The sequence below is a fragment of the Epinephelus lanceolatus genome, chromosome 21, assembly GCF_041903045.1.
Source record: "Epinephelus lanceolatus isolate andai-2023 chromosome 21, ASM4190304v1, whole genome shotgun sequence".
Taxonomy (NCBI): Eukaryota; Metazoa; Chordata; class Actinopteri; order Perciformes; family Serranidae; genus Epinephelus; species Epinephelus lanceolatus.
In genome coordinates, this window is record NC_135754.1 from 36,038,362 (window position 1) to 36,056,117 (window position 17,756).

At 41.7% G+C, this 17,756-nt stretch overlaps 1 protein-coding gene across 2 annotated transcripts in view; it reads right to left on the reverse strand.

The window, feature by feature from the left end:
* The window catches only part of grid1b (glutamate receptor, ionotropic, delta 1b), an 860,177-nt gene that overhangs the window by 57,068 nt on the left and 785,353 nt on the right, over positions 1 to 17,756 (reverse strand). For both annotated transcript variants that reach the window (XM_033611152.2, XM_033611151.2), the window contains exons 9-13: positions 14,454 to 14,555; positions 9,253 to 9,375; positions 8,076 to 8,150; positions 6,850 to 7,192; positions 2,871 to 3,009 (exon numbers count right to left, since the gene is read on the reverse strand). In XM_033611152.2, the coding sequence (XP_033467043.1) occupies positions 2,871 to 3,009; positions 6,850 to 7,192; positions 8,076 to 8,150; positions 9,253 to 9,375; positions 14,454 to 14,555 (782 nt within the window). The remainder of the gene's footprint in view (positions 1 to 2,870; positions 3,010 to 6,849; positions 7,193 to 8,075; positions 8,151 to 9,252; positions 9,376 to 14,453; positions 14,556 to 17,756) is intronic.

The window sequence follows — 17,756 nt, forward strand, 5'->3', positions numbered from 1 at the left end:
AGAGGATCTTTTTCAGGTGCCTCCTGAAGATTAACAATCAGACAAATATCTGAGAAAGTGCTGAGTTTGATGAGCAATTAACGGCATGCTGCTGTGGAGTGTTGGACATGTTGGGTTGAGTCAGTCATCTCGCTGGGAGGGAAGCTTAGAAGACAGGTCATCGCTCAGAGATGCTTCATGTGGACAGAACACAGCCAACACGTTCTCTGCTAATGAACCGCCACAGAGGCTGATCAGGTTTGAATAATGACTTACAGAGAAAAGTTGTGTTAGCTGCTTGAAACAACTGGACAGAGGTGGAAGAAGGACTCAAATATTTTACTTAAAGCTACCATATACAACACATATACAACACATACACAACACTATCAACTCCATCAGTACGCCACGCCAACTTACCCACCTAAGTTATTTGTTGAGAGCATAAATAGAGAGATGCTGAGCTTTTCAAATGATGATCAATAAGTGTGTGCAGTTCGATTTCAGCCGGGGACGTTTGTTGCAGGTCCTCCCACCTCTCTCTCCGTCTTCACTATCAACTGTCCAACAAAGAGCCGCACAAAAGCACCAGGACAAATTCAGAATGACAGGACGTGTGGTGTGTAAAGAGAGTAAACATCTCGTGTTTAACATCTGATCCTTTGATCAAACTGTGTATGTGTCCTTCTGTTTCATTAGATCCTCTGTCGACTGCTGAATTACCTCCACCGCTGCGATGACCTGATTTCTCCACAGGGATCGATGATAAATATCACCTCCTCCTGGGGGATCAGCTGCACACTGTGAAGTCTCTAAAAGCCTGAACATCATAAACTTCGTCCTGTTGGACTCCACTCAGCTGTGCGTTAGAGCTCCGAGCCCAGACTGTGACCTCAGAGGTCATAAAGACTAAATGAACTTCCTCCAGTCGAGCTGATGAAGAGGGAGCGGCAGAGAGCAGCTCACTGTTTATTTACTGTCTGATTTACTGCTGTACGGTGCCGACACACACTCAGCTGTCTGTGAGGGTCACATGGTACACTAGTGTGGTGGACTTCACCTGCCTCCTATAATGGCCTGAGTTAAGCCTGGTATCCACTGTGTGATTTTGGGCTGTCCCAGATGAAAGATGACCAACAGTAACGAAACGTGGCGATATCTTTGGACGTGGCTCTAAAACAGTGGTCCTATGTCGCACAGTGAGAGGTTCAAGGATGGCTGTTGTCACGGTCTGCGATCAAAGACAGCCTGGGATAAAATTCTGACAGTGTGACTGCTGTTACCACCTATGTCTACTAACCAACCAATAGAAAGGCAGCATGAGATGATGCACTGATCAGCGCTAAACCCAAACAAACAGATATAGCTCATGATCGCGTGAAGAAGGTCGAAACATAGAGGGATATAGAGGTGGAACTACAGCTGCCAGATGAGACACCTAGCAGCTAGCAAACACAGACACACTGCAGTATATAGTGCCCACAGAACTTTGGGTTATTCTTGGACATTTTAATAATATTTTCGGACATTTCATCAATTTTTTTTTCTAACTTTCTAACAATATTTTTGGACATTTCATCAACATTTTTTCTAACTTTTGAAAAATATTTTCGGACATTTCATCAACATTTTTTCTAACATTTCATCAATATTTTTTCTAATTTTTGAAAAATATTTTTGGACATTTCATCAAAATTTTTTCTAACTTTTGAAAAATATTTTTGGACATTTCATTAAAATTTTTTCTAACTTTTGAAAAATATTTTTGGACATTTCATCAACATTTTTTCTAACTTTTCATCAATATTTTTTCTAACTTTTGAAAAATATTTTCGGACATTTCATCAACATTTTTTCTAACATTTCATCAATATTTTTTCTAATTTTTGAAAAATATTTTTGGACATTTCATCAAAATTTTTTCTAACTTTTGAAAAATATTTTCGGACATTTCATCAGCATTTTTTCTAACTTTTGAAAAATATTTTCGGACATTTCATCAACATTTTTTCTAACTTTTGAAAAATATTTTCGGACATTTCATCAACATTTTTTAGGACATTTTAATGTTTTTGGGAAATTTTATCAAAACATTTTCTGAGACTTTATGAACATTTTTTTCAGACATTTTCCTGATTATATTATTGATAATAATAATTTTAATAATGTGAGCCTCTATGCTGTGCTTCACAGTTGGAGAAGTAATAACCTGTGTACCATCCTTGTGCACTCAGTATGTGAAGCTGTTGCATCGTACATCGTAGCCTGTGATTCAGTAGGCGCTGTCATCGCACAGTCTGCAGACATCAAACTTGATGTCGTACCCAAGTTCATCAGATCCATGTGGCACAGTGGAGCTGCACTAAACTTAGAGGATTGCTAAAAATCTCAAGCTCGGTCAAAACTGAACCTCAGTGAACGTCTCCAAATCTGTCCACACCTTCATGTTTTCAGTCTGCAGCCTTTCTCTTTACATTTTAGCAAATCTGTGTCATGAAACGTTTCTTAGCACTGAACACACAACACACACCTGGATCAGTTTGATACTTCACCTGAAACTGAGCCATGATCAGATGCTACACAAACACATTTTTATATCATCTATAAACGGTGGATATTGGAGATGTTGATACCACTGATATGACTTGTGATTGGAGTTATGACTCTGACAACAAGTAAAGTTTCAGCCAAGTGTCATCAAGCAACTGAAACAGTTTAGACACTGCTGGTGTCTGTTCAGAGAGCATCATCTGTTCATCTCTGAATAATTCATTCATATTTACACCGCTCCTGTCTGCAGACACGCAGTAAACTGTTAATGTCAGGGTGAGCTCAGTCATACAAATCTGTGTGTGTGTGTGTGTGTGTGTGTGTGTGTGTGTGAACCTTACCGTATTGCATGGTCCATGCGTGACACAGTGAGGTACGCTGCCAGGTTGGCGGTGTACGACGAACACACGATGAGCGTGAAGAGCCACCAGCTGCCCATCACGATCCTCAGAGCCACGGAGCCGACCACACCATCCCCACCTACACACACACACACACACACACACACACACACACACACAGATGACCATTATGTCCACATCATCACTCAACAGAGAGATTTACAGGTGTTTTCAAACTGTTCTCAGAGCTGTTAAATACTGATCACACACACAGCAAGCAGACACGTGCTGCGGGGATCAGACCTGTGACCTCTCAGTTACAGGTCGCTCTCGGTCACCAGGAGGCCACCTGTCGCCTGATACCAGCAGCAGGTGAGAGCGGTGCTTCATCACAGTGAGCAGAGCGGCTGCACGGCTGCATCTAATCACAACCTGTTAGGCCTAAAAGGTTTCCCAGGCAACCTGCCAGACCATAATAGATGCAGCTGGGTGCCTCTGCTGGGAAACAGTGTGTGTATGTGTGTGTCCATGCTGGTGTGTGTTTGTCAAAGTGTGTGTGGATCCACTTGGGTTTGTGGACGAGGACACGCATGTTTCAGGTTTGGTGTGTCATTCTGTCTTTGTGAGGACGGAGTGGTTTGAGACCTTCACTGTGAGGACGATTTTAAAAAGGGTTGGACGTTTTTAAAAAGGGCGTACATGTTTGGAAACTAATGACATTTTTGAAAAATGAGGACGTTTCATTAAGTAAGGACATTTTTGGAAATGTGGACTTTTTTGATAAGTGAGGACAATTTGGGGAAATTTCTAAAGAACATGTCTCATCAGTCACAGTGAACTTGTCTTCATCAGCTGCTGTCTTATATTCAATCTGCTGATGACTGTGAGAAGTCCTGCAGGGGACATTTTGGAGGGGGGTGGGGTCTCAAAAACATACAGATGTTTTAAGAAGAGAGGACATTTCTAAAAAGGGCGTACATGTTTGGAAACTAATGACATTTTTGAAAAATGAGGACGTTTCATTAAGTGAGGACAATTTTGGAACATTTCCGAAGAACATTTCTCATCAGTCACAGAGAAGTTGTCTTCATCAACCACTGTCTTTTATTTTTTGTTGGGTTGTGTCTCTTTGTGGTCATTTTGTGTGTCTTTGTGGCTGTTTTGGTCTCTTTCTGGTCATTTTGTGCCTCTTTGTGGTCATTTTGTGTCTCTTTGTGGTCATTTTGTGTGTCTTTGTGGCTGTTTTGGTCTTTTTGTGGTCATTTTGTGTCTCTTTGTGGTCTTTTGTGTGTCTTTGTGGCTGTTTTGGTCTTTTTGTGGTCTTTTGTGTCTCTTTCTGGTCATTTTGTGCCTCTTTGTGGTCATTTTGTGTCTCTTTGTGGTCTTTTGTGTGTCTTTGTGGCTGTTTTGGTCTTTTTGTGGTCATTTTGTGTCTCTTTGTGGTCTTTTGTGTGTCTTTGTGGCTGTTTTGGTCTTTTTGTGGTCATTTTGTGCCTCTTTGTGATCATTTTGTGTCTCTTTGTGGTCATTTTGTGTCTCTTTGTGGTCATTTTGTGTCTCTTTGTGATCATTTTGTGTCTCTTTGTATTCGTTTGTGTCTCTTTGTGGTCATTTTGTTTCTCTTTGTGGTCATTTTGTGCCTCTTGTGGTCATTTTGTGTCTCTTTGTATTCGTTTGTGTCTCTTTCTGGTCATTTTGTGTCTCTTTGTGATCATTTTGTGGTCATTTTGTTTCTCTTTGTGGTCATTTTGTGCCTCTTTCTGGTCATTTTGTGTCTCTTTGTGATCATTTTGTGGTCATTTTGTTTCTCTTTGTGGTCATTTTGTGTCTCTGTGTAGTCGTTTGTGTCTCTTGTGGTCATTTTGTGTCTTTTTGTGGTCATTTTGTGTCTCTTTGTAGTCATTTTGTGTCTCTTTGTGGTCATTTTATGTCTCTTTCTGGTCATTTTGTGTGTCTTTCTGGTCATTTTGTGTCTCTGGTCATTTTGTGTGTCTCTTGTGGTCATTTTGTGTCTCTGGTCATTTTGTGTGTCTTTGTGGTCATTTTGTGTCTCTTTGTGGCTGTTTTGGTCTTTTTGGTCATTTTGTGTCTCTTTGTGGTCATTTTGTGTCTCTTTGTGGTCATTTTGTGTGTCTTTGTGGTCATTTTGTGTCTCTTTGTGGTCATTTTGTGTGTCTTTGTGGCTGTTTTGGTCTTTGTAGTTGTTTGGATCTCTGGAGTAATTTCTGTCTTTTTTTTTTGTTTTGTTGCTTTGTCTCATTTTGTGTTTATTTGTAAACATTTTGTTTCTCTTTGTAGTTGTTTTGTGTCTTTTTGTGGTCATTTTGTTTCTCTTTGTAGTCATTTTATGTCTCTTTCTGGTCATTTTGTGTCTCTGGTCATTTTGTGTGTCTTTGTGGTCATTTTGTGTGTCTTTGTGGTCATTTTGTGTCTCTGGTCATTTTGTGTGTCTTTGTGGTCATTTTGTGTCTCTGGTCATTTTGTGTCTCTTTGTGGCTGTTTTGGTCTTTTTGGTCATTTTGTGTCTCTTTGTGGTCATTTTGTGTGTCTTTGTGGCTGTTTTGGTCTTTGTAGTTGTTTGGATCTCTGGGGTAATTTCTGTCTTTTTTTTTTTGTTTTGTTGCTTTGTCTCATTTTGTGTTTATTTGTAAACATTTTGTTTCTCTTTGTAGTTGTTTTTCCCATTTTTGTAGTCGTTTTGTGACTCAGCAATTCCTTCCCATCTCTTTCTGGTCATTTTATGTGTCTCTTGTGGTCATTTTGTGTGTCTTTGTGGCTGTTTTGGTCTTTTTGTAGTTGTTTGGGTCTCTGGGGTAATTTTTGTCTTGTTTTTTTGGTTTTGTTGCTTTGTCTCATTTTGTGTTTATTCGGAAACATTTTGTTTCTCTTTGTAGTCATTTTGTGAATAAGGTTTCAGAAAGAGGCCAGAGTCCTCACAAACACAGAAGTACAGTGTGAGTGAGTCTGAGGTGGTCATCTCTCCTCATCTAAAGACAGCTTTACTGCTGTGTTTTATCCTCACACCAAACTGCAGTGTTACTATTCTGTGTTAGTGCTGTAACCATCATCAGTTTAACCATAACACACACACACACATGGATCTACACACCTCCACCCGCTCAGAAACCTACGTTCATGACTTCACTGTGACATTTCCTGGAGCTCTCTGCTCAGTAATCTAAGCCTCCCCCTAATTCATTTAAGCACTTTAAAGTTTTATGTCCTTGTTTCTGCTTCTCTGCTAAATATTTCAGACACTACAAATCCTCCTGTGATTATTGTTTCCCCTCTTCTGTCGCTGTGTAATCCGTGTAACAGCTCTGAATTAAAACTCCCCCAAATCAAACTGAAATCCGTCTTTACAAGGCAGATAATCTTCCCTTTGCTGTGATCAGCCCTGATTGATTTCAGCCAAACAGCCGAGCCGCTAAACTGTGAGAACATCTCAAACAGAGCGCCACTCTTTCCCACTTTCAGCTCCTGTTTCATATCCAGAGTGATTCCCAGAGAGCGGGAATCAGATCATCGTCCCAGCGGCACAGTGAGACGCCGCTGCTGCAGGAATCAAACCTGTGAACTGTGTCGCTGTTCAGTCAGGAAACTTAAAGATATACTCTGAATAAAAACATGCACAGACTCATTCAGCAGTGATCCTTCTCATTCATCATTTTATTATTTCCTGTGTTCAGGACATTTTATCGGCGTGTCCCCCCCACAGCGCTCAGGTGAGGTCGGGGCTTCACAAAAAGTAGAGACCAGGAGTCTCATTATATCTATCGACACTGACAAACAGCAGCACAGGTAAGAGGAGAAATATGTGTTCTTATTTTTGGGGTGAACTGTCCCTTTAAAGTAACGAGCAGGGACAGTGTTGAACACTTCAGTTACAGCTGGGATCGAACCTGTGACCCTGCAGTTCTTTCTCTAACATCTTCACCGTCTTACTTTGTGTTTCTTCCATCACCATCTTTTCTCTCACCTTGATGGACGAACGCTCCGTAAACGATCCAGATGGCGCTGTGCAGAGAGCCCGACCCCACGCTGCCGTTGGGGGGCTGTCCTGGCGGTGCATTCTGGGTAGAGGAGCGCAGTGCCTGCAGCCTGTTGAGCAGGAAGATGAGCACTCCCACCACGGGGATGGCGGCGGCGATGCAGGCCCAGACGGCGAGGTCGAACGGTGCAAACAGAGAGAAGATGTTAATCTTCTCTTCGGGTTTTCGCAGCAGGATGCCGACGCTGTAGTCAAGGTAACGCTTGCTGAAGTCGACCACGTTCTCTCTCTCAGGCGTGATGGTGATGGCTGACACCGCCAGGTCGGCTCTCTGGAGGAGGAAGCAGAGGAAGACAGGTGGATAAGAGATTTTATGTTTTGATTTGTGTTACTAAGAAAGGGTGGATGGTGACCAGCAGCAGGGGCGTACTCTATGCAGAGTCTCTGTGGGGCCCCTTATTTACTTCTGTTTTTTGGAACCCCAGTTTCCATATCATGGAGAAAGACATGACAGTCTACGTTTGTGCTCCAGCAGCAGTCACTCACTCAGCTTTAGCTGTGCTTAGAGACAAATCCCAGCGCAGGGCGAACTAAACCATTTTGCACCTTTAAGGGGTGAGAGCCGCCTCAGAGAGCTCCCAGTGTTTTTTAAAATTTAAAGTTCAGTGTTTCAATTGATTTTTTTCTGCTGATTTTAATTTAATTTTGACACTAATTACTCTGAACAAAACAATGTAATCAGTCCCCTGAACAGCAGAGACAGAACTGACTGACTAAATCTGAGCCCAACTCATTCTCACTCCGACCTCGTCACATGTCCACGTTTGCTCATGGACTTTCCACGTCCACATATGACGTCCAAGGTACCCTGGGTGTGTTGGATGTTGACGTTCTGGGACGCCGTGTCAACTTCAGCCTGTTACATGCATTGTCTGTTTTCAAAATACACTTCTGTTTTCACAGGAAATGCACAGTTTGCATACAGCCTCTTTCAAAATAAAAGCACTACGTCGGTACAGCACCGTGAACACCAGCGTCCTGGACCCATGGATTCAGTGCGGACAAAAAGCTCTGATGTTACATGATGGAACATGATGGTCAGATGCTAGTTTTCTGTTGGGACAGGGTGTCATGATGTTTCACATGTGACACATGGAAATATGTGGTACACTGGTCTGGTCTGATGTTTGGCTTAACGTAAACTGTAACTTTACCTTGTTGATGAGATCACCGATCATCCCGTTCCACGAGCCGTTGGGAAGCTGAGATCCATATTTACTGTCCGCCACCTGGAGGAGAGATGAATGAGGCTCAGTGAGTTCAGGAGCTCATCTCAACAACAGCAAAAAGACTCAAACTAAAATCCTAAAGTCCATCATGTCAGAGTCTGAACCTCCTGAGAAACTAAATTGAGAGCTGTAGTTATTCATCCAACACTCAAGCTTCAACATGTCCACAGTTTCAATGTGACACACGTCCGCCAGCAGCCAATCATCAGCTCTGAAGAACACAAACAGGTTCAGAAAACAAATTCTCACAATGTGACTGCTGCTACGACTCACGCCTGCAAACCAGCCAATCAGAGCATGACATGACTGGCTAACGTGGCTCTGGAAGCGCCCACAGACATATGTGGACACCATCTCACTTTACACTGTGCCAGTATACAGTTAAAAAATGTGTCAGCTCTGCGACCACATTCTTGTTTCCTTTGGTACAGACGGATGATGTGAGCTGATGAAATCTCTGCTCGCATTTTTTTTTTTTTTTAATTTTAATTTATTTTCTCAGATTGTAGTTTCAGTAAATATTTGTATATAAATATATTTAGGTGCTATGATTATTGTGACAAGGACATAAAAGCCTTTTTCCCAATTAATATTATTTTATCTCTCCAATTTCCACAGACAAACAAACAAAAACTAAATTCTTTGTATTTATATATTTTTTAAAATGGAACGATACATGTCAAAGATTTCTTCCTCAAAAAACAAACAGCATATGGTCCCGAATATGTGACACGCCCACAATCTTTCACACACACACACACACACACACACACACACATTCAGAGGGGCTTCCCGTCACTTAAGCTGCTGTTTCCTGTTATTTAGATAATCAGTTTTGTGAATATTTGCCTTCACGTCACGTCATTTGCACTAGATTTTTCAGTGTGTCATTTGTATGTGTCACACTCTGATGCTTTCTTTTGATACTGTATTTTGAAAGTTCCAAAAAATCTTTTCTGATGGGGCGGCCTCTAGCTCAGCGAGTAAAGCAAAGAGCTCCTTTATTCTTCTTAACTGTGTGACTGTGACATTTAATAACACCTGAATTCAACCTGCAGGCGTGTCAGTCAGTCAGTCAGTCAGTCAGTCAGGTCAGTCCCACCTGGTAGATCTCATATTTGAAGCCCAGGATTTTGGCGAGGGCGTCCAGGACGTCGATGGAGAAGCCTTTATATCTCTTGGGTTGCCCCAGGATGTTCTCTGCCACCATGACGAAAGGATCCTCCTGCAGAGCGACAGAGACAGAGAGGCAGAGAGGTGGGGGTGTAAGCGAGGATAAAAGCCTCGGAGTTACTTCACTGTGTGTTCAACAAACTGCAGCTTCAACCACAGAGCACAGACAAACAGAGTGTGTTTGGTGAACGTTCACAGTAAATGAGAAGAAATCAGGGTCCTGTGCTGCAACACATTTAAACAGGAGACAAACGGAGAGTAAAAGAAAAGGTTAGAATAAATACAACATGTTAATAATGTACTCACAGACCAGGACATGAAAGGAATGGGTATAATATTCTTCAAAGGTTGTTACTGAAAATTGTGAAGTATGATCCATAAGAAACACAAACACAAAGACCACCAAGGTGCCAGAAAAAAGACCACAGAGACTCAAAAAGACCACAAAGAGACACAAAAAGATGGAACAGAGACAGAACAGTCTACAGAGATACTCGGAAAGACACATAGGACCACAAAGAGACACAAAAAGACCACAAATAGACTCGAAAATACTACAACGAGACAAAACAGTCTACAGAGGGACTCAAAAAGACCACAAAGAGACACAAGAAGCCGCAGAGACACAAAAATACTACAAAGAGACAAAACAGTCCACAGAGAGACTCAAAACACCACGACGAGGCACAAACAGACCACAAAGAGACAAAAAAGACCACAAAGAGACTCAGAAAGACTGAGAAGAGACAAATAAGTCCACTGAGAGACTCAAAGACACACAGGACCACAAAGAGACACAAAAAGACCACAAAGAGACTGGAAAGACCAAAACGAAACAAAAAAGACCACAAAGAGACTGGAAAGACCACAGAGACAAAAAAGACCACAAAGAGACTCAAAAAGACTGAGAAGAGACAGAACAGTCTACAGAGATACTCGAAAAGACACATAGGACCACAAAGAGACACAAAAAGACCACAAATAAACTCAAAAATACTACAACAAGACAAAACAGTCTACAGAGGGACCACAAAGAGACACAAGAAGATTGCAAAGAGACAAAGAAGACCACAGAGACTCAAAAAGACCACAAAGAGACAAAAAAAAGACCACAGAGAGACTCAAAAAGACCACAGAGACACAAAAAGACAACAAATAGACTCGAAAATACTACAAAGGGACTCAAAAAGACCACAAAGAGACACAAGAAGATCGCAAAGAGACAAAAAAGACCACAGAGACTCAAAAAGACCAGAAAGAGACTCAGAAAGACCACAAAGAGGCACAAGCAGACCACAAAGAGACAAAAAAAGACTGAGAAGAGACAAAACAGTCCATAGAGAGACTCAAAAAGACAAAGACACATAGGACCACAAAGAGACTGACAAGACCAAAAAGATACTCAAAACACAACAACAAAGAGACACATAAAGACCACAAAGGGACACAGAAAGACTGAGGAGACAAATAAGTCCACAGAGAGACTCAAAGACACATAGGACCTCAGAGAGACTGGAAAGACCAAAAAGAAACAAAAAAGACCACAAAGAGACACAAAAAGACTGAGAAGAGACAAATAAGACCACAGAGAGACTCAAAAAGACCACAAAGAGACAAATGAAGATCACTAATCGTTGCCTTTCCTATGATGATGTTTCCTGACAGAAACAGTGCATTAAAGTCTAAAGTTTCTCTGCAGAGAGGCGTTCACAGGCAGTGTGTGTCTGTGTGTTTGTGTGTTTATGTGTGTGTGTTTTTGTGTGGTTGTGTTGGTGCTGGTAGCTGGCAGCGTTCAGAGCTGGAAGTGTTGCAGCTGCAGGGGATCAGCGGCAGGGTGAAGGTATTAGTCTCGCTTGGTTAGAGCTGCGTCTCGGCGGTGCTGCGCCAGCACAGGAGGAAGCTCTGGCACAACCTGCTGCTGCCGTGGGATCACGGCCCAAAAACGCTCTGCTGTTTGTATCTCTTAAACTAATCACACTGACCGGAGGCGCTGCTTACGCTGTGGTGCTGGATCGATGCCCTCTCAGGAAAAAAGTGTTGCAGGGGAAAGTTTGTGTGGTGAGACAGTGAGAGGAGACGAATCAGCAGCGATAATAAAAACTCTCAGAAACACACTGAGCTGTATGAAGGAGTTTTTCTTTATTGACTGAGGGATTTTTCTGTGGATTCATTGAAGTGTATTTTCTTCTGTGGAGTGTGGGATTATTTCTGTAACATCAAGAACTGAACTCATGTTTAAAGAACTAAATTGACAGAGTGGAGCAAACAGCACAGATTGTATTTTCTCTCATCGAGTCTCAAGACTGTAATCTCTGACTGAGATATACTCCCACTGAGGGCGACACACACACACACCAACGCTGATCATTTTAAACACACACACTTTCAGTCTGAACACGTAGCTTCAAGGTTTTATTCTGGCAACATGTTATTAATGCAGGGTTTACTGAGGTTCAGTTTGATGTTAAATGTGAACGTAGATTTTCTCAGGTATCAGTGGGGGGATTATTAAATTAACTGATCTGAATGTATCGACACGTTCTTAGAATTATTTAGTCAAACCTACAGGGCACAAGCTCAGGGGCCTAAGGTGTCGGGGCCCCATGGCCTTCACTTGCAAAATGTCACTCAAGTTAACACATAGTAATGAGGAAGAGACTCAGAGGCCACAAAGAGGGTCACAAAGACCACAATAGGCTCAGAACCACAAAGAAACTCAAAAACACCATATAGATGCAGAAACCCCCACACAGAGACCACAAAGAGACCAGAAAGAGACATGAAGAGACACTAAAAACACAAAGAGACACATAGAGACCACAAAGAGACCAAAAAGACTATGAAGAGACACCAAACAACTACAGACTCAAGACCACAAAAAAACTCAAAAGCATCATAAAGACTTGCAAAAAGACCACAAACAGACACAAAGCGATGCAAAGGAACTGCAAAGACACACATAATTCCTACAAAAACCAGTAAACAACCACAGAGAGACACATAACGACTACAAAGAGACATAAAACAACCGCAAGGAGACACAATATGATTAAAGGGCGGCAAAAAAATGACAAAGGGGACAGACAAGTATCTCAAAGAGACACAAAAAGAGACTCCAAAAGACCACAAAGTGACCCAAAAAGACCATGAAGAGACACCAAAGAAACACAAAGAAACTCAAAAACATCAGAGACTCAAAAAGACCACAAGGAGACACAAAAACACAAAGAGACACATAGAGACCACAAGGAGACACAAAAAGAGACTCCAAAAGACCACAAAGAGGAACAAAACGTCGCCAAAGAAACCACGAGTAGGGATGCACCGAATATTCGGTAACCGAATATATTCGGCCAAATATTGCAAAAAAACACACATTCAGTATTCAGTGGAATAAGTTAAAAGCAAGGCCGAATAATAGCGGCGTGTTTTGATAATGCAATCAAACAGCGTGCCGTGACGGGCGGAGTACAATGTCGCCACACTCGCATTTGCGAATAAAAATAGTTTTGAGCGAGCAAAATAGGCTTAAATCATTCAGCACGCTGTGCGAGCAGCCTACAGGTTCCAACCAGCAGCAGAAACAAAAGGCGAATCCCACCGATTGTGGGTTGAACGGGGGTCACAGACACAGACAGGAATGTATTCCTGTCAAATATGGCGGCCATCGGCTTACCGGCAACGGAGAAGTCGGCTCCAATAATATCCTCTTCTTGGCGTGTGGACTGCCCAGAAGTACCTGAACATCCGAGCCAGCCGAACACAGGTATGTGATGTGTCAGAGGAGAAACGAGCCGTTCACGGCCCACAAACCTCACCGCACTTTAGGGACTGTTCTTTACTTATGAAGGGACTGTTCTTTACTTATGAAGGGACTGTTCTTTACTTATGAAGGGACTGTTCTTTACTTGTCAGGGGAGGAGGGTGGCTGGTTGATTCTTATTTTATTTATTTATTTTATTTTGATCCCCCCTATGTTAATCACTTATTGATGCTGTTTTTGAAGTATGAATAAGTCAATAAGTAATTTATTCCACTGAAATATCAGTGATGTATTATAGAAAAGTGATTTATCTTTTTATAAATGACAAAAGGCACATCTGCCTCATTTTCGCTGTGGTATCGTGATACTACTCAGAACCATGATATTTTCATTGGTATCGCGCCGTGGGTCCCAATTTTGGTACCGTGACAACACTAATTTGGAGGGGGTTCATCTGCAAAAATGAATGAAAAACTAAACAACGATATTCAGTATTTGGTATTCGGTATTCGGCCAAGCGTTTAATAATATTCGGCTTCGGCCGCAAATTTTCATTTCAGTGCATCCCTAACTACGAGTCATAAAAAGATCATAAAGAGACTTAAAAAGACCATGAAGAGACACCAGAGAGACTTGAGACCACAAAAAAAACTCAAAAACATCATAAAGAGACACAAAAACACAAAGAGACACAAAGAGACACAAAAAACCCCACAAAGTGATGCAAAGGAACTGCAAAGAGACACATAACGACGACAAAGAGACATAAAACAACTGCAAGTAGACACAATACGATTAAAGGGCGGCAAAAAATGACCAAAAGAGACAAAACAATCACAAAGCGACTTGACATATGCCTTTGCAGCATACGTTAAGTGAACAATTTAAATTCAGCCAAATTATTCTGAGAATACGTGGTGAATGATCACAAACACTCTGAAGATAAGAATCTTCAGACAAAACAAAACAGTTGAATCTCAACTAATGAGCTGTTGAAATGTCACAAATGCTCCGTAAGCTATCTGTAGGCGGACGATCCAAAGAAAGTATTACCTCATATATTTGGAAGTGCATCCCAGGAATCCAGTGTCCCAGGATTAAACTCTGTTATTGCTTTGAATCCTCCCGTTAATCGTTGTTTCTCTTTATTTGCTTTATATTCTGTTTCACACCACAACACATCGTATCGTATCCTTTGCATGTTGAAAAAGGCCCTTCACTGCAACACTAACATTACATACAATTGAGCTGATTTCAGGTGGCAAATCTCAGAGTGTAATAATGTGATTAACTTTGAGTCAGTAAAAGTCTGTGTGGATGGTGATGGCAGTAAATGTTTCAAACTATTTAACACAGAAGTCACCTACCAGTAAAGTGACCACTTTGACCGTCACTCCCTGCATCCCGTTCTCTATCCGGCTCTCCTTCAGACTGCCGTTCAGTCCGTGAACTGAGTCCCACGTAGCGAGCTGCACAGAGTGACAAAGAGAAGACAGAGAAACGGTGTATCAATAACACAAGACTGAGCCTGATGATTTCATTTGTGTGTGTGTGTGTGTGTCAGAGGTCCTTCAGAGGAAACACAGAGGTGAATGCAACAGGCGGAACAATCGTTAATTAATCCAACAGTGTGCGGCTCACAGGCTGCAATTTTCACCATTTATTCACTGGTCTCAGTGGATTCAGGAGGAAGAGTTCACTGCTGCAAATGAGACGGGACAAAGAGACGAGCACCATGAATATGGCAGGGAGAAAAATGAGGAGACGTCTATGCAGCATGCCAAAAACTCACTCCAGTATTCAGTGCCTGTTCAGCCACACACAAAACCAACCTGACCTAATTAGGTCCAAAAAACAAACAAAAACCCTGTACCAACCAAGCGACCCTCTCAGGGAAATCAACTCAAAGAGCATCATGAATTCATTTGTTTCACACGCACACTGACTTCATGTGTACGTCAAGAGAGCATGTGAGATCATATAATGTTCCACATATATAATGTCCTCACAAAGGTCTTTTCCTTTTTCACATGTGAGAGGCTCGACTGATGTTTCTGCTCATTACGGAGAAGTAATAACTGATCAGTGACAACAGGAAGCAGAAACTATAACTTCTAGAACCTGTTGCATATCTGCCCCCTCTGATTCATCTCTGACGACGCCTGTATAATAAGGCCAACTACAATTACCGCGCCGTGGTCGTGTGACTCCGCCCACCAGTCCTGTGTCTCTGACGGTCTCCATCCATGTCAGTGAAAACATGGATGCTTCACACACACACAAGATCTATACAATCAGCACAGTGTCAAGATTAGAGTCACCAATTCAGTATCTGACCAAATGTCTCCCCTTCTGTTCCTGAGATATGACGTTAAAACATGATGATGTCACAGTCAAGCTGACCTTTGACCTTTTGACCTTCATCATTTTATCCTCTTAGATATTTGTGTGAAGTTTTGTCATGATTAGAAAACGAATTCTTGAGTTATGGCCAAAAACATACGTACGTTTGTGCCAAATATGAGGATATTCACTCAAAGTGACCTTTGACCACCTAAATCTAATCATGTCATCGCTGAGTCAACAGAGATGTTTGTGCCAAATTAAATTACCAAGGTCACGAAAATGGGACAGACGGACACACCTACTTATGGACAACCCGAGAGCATATCGCTCACCTGGAGGCTTACAAATTTTAAAAAATGATAATACTAGTGATCAAAAAGTAAAGTTAAGAATGATAAAAATAAAAGTTAAAAGTATGACACTGAGTCAAGATTATAATAAATGAAAGAGACTCATGTTTTTACTTCATTTATAATTCTGACTCATGATCTCACCACCTTTCAACACTAATTATAATTTCCTAATTTTGCTTTTGTATTTTATCATTTTTACTCACCTCGACTATTTTTTATCTTTATCCTTCCTAGCTTTAAATCATTTTCCTCCAGCGCCACCATCAGGTCAACATTTTACTTTGTCCAATACTTTGGTTTGTGACTAAATACCTGAGTAGACACAGCTGAACGCGGAGCAGCTCCATGACTCCACCGTACCTACACGTCAGTCCAAGATCAGTTCCCTCTACCTGTGAGAGCCCTGAGGAAAATGCTAAGTTAGAAATCAGCTAGCTACAAAGTGTTTGCTGTGCCTTTTTATTGTTGCCAGGCAACCACCCGATCATGTCTTTACCTCAACCTTCTCATGTAATCAAACTACAATTTTGTTTCCCAGTAATCAGTGTGTAGTTGCTGCCATGTTGAGGCAGAGGGTACTGTCTGCAGCTCTGGTTGAGGGTGAGAGGCTGTCAGCAGATAAACAGAGACCCTGAAAAAGAGGCTGGATCATGGGGAGTACCACCAGTTGGTCCAGGAGCTTCTCCTCCATCATGGACGTTTACAGGCATATTTTAGGATGACTCAGGGGCAGTTTGACAACCTGCTGTCTATCGTCGGGCCGTATAGCTCTGGATATCCAGCAACCACTACTGCCAGTTTCTCCTCCATTGTTTACCAACTGTAAACTTGTTGTCGTGACCACCACAGAAGGCCCGCCTCTCAAATCCTCTGATTGGACAATGGGTTAGAAAGGAGGAAATGACGTGGGCGCTTTTCTGCTCTGAGTTGACATTTTTTCAACTCAAGGAGTTCAGAGCGCTCCGGCAAAAACACCGGGCATGAAGTCTAAATTAATTTTGGTTATTTTACTCCTGCAGCATCATGAAGATAAAAGTGTGGACTGATCTGAAAGTCTTTCAGGGTTCGTACGTTCAACTGTTGTAGGAACTCCGACATCTGTGATTCAGGATTTGGCTGCTTCAGAAAGATTTTCAAACCAGAAAAAACAAGTTTGCAAATCCATTTCAGCAGCATCTTAATCAAACTACTTCCTGTTCAACATCGTGTCTCTTCCTCATCTTAATACACACAAATCTCAAGGCTGCGTGTTGTTTGTGTGCCGATATGATGCATGAGTTTTACATTTTGTTTTTCAATTTCAAAATGATTTCCATGACCTCTCTTTGACAAATAAAACACAGTCAGACTTCCCAAATGTCAAAAGTTGTTGATACACGAGCATCCGCACGAGAACGAGTAAACAGGACAACAAATGTGGGCAGATATGTGACGGCAGCTCTGGAAACTTCACAGATGAGACATCTGTGTTAATACCAACAGGGACTGAAACTCATTACCAACCTGAGTCATAACAGGCTGCATTTTTACATTTTGATTTTCAGCTGCTTGTTTTTGTCACCAGGTGCTCTCCATTAGAGCGTGTGTGTGTGTTTGTGTTGAATAATAAGACTGAATGCACGGCTCAGCGCGATGCAACTGCTCTGTGTGTGTGAGTGTCATTTGAATAAAGAGCAGGAAAAAAAATGTTGAGATGTTTGTGTTGTAATGCTGGCTGGAGCTGCTGTGACACACACACACACACACGGATTATTGATTAGGTGATGGTTGAACAGGCTCCACCCTCACACACGTCTCTGTGATCCCTCATTAATCCATCAGCATGTTGTGTTTGTACACATCTTGGTTCCTTATGAGACAAACTGAGTTTAATTGCACATGAAGCCGTCTCTTATTAAAACAGACTCATTGTCTGTGGCAGCGTTGTGTAATTAAACTAATCGCTTTATGTACAGTTTAATTCGTCAAAGT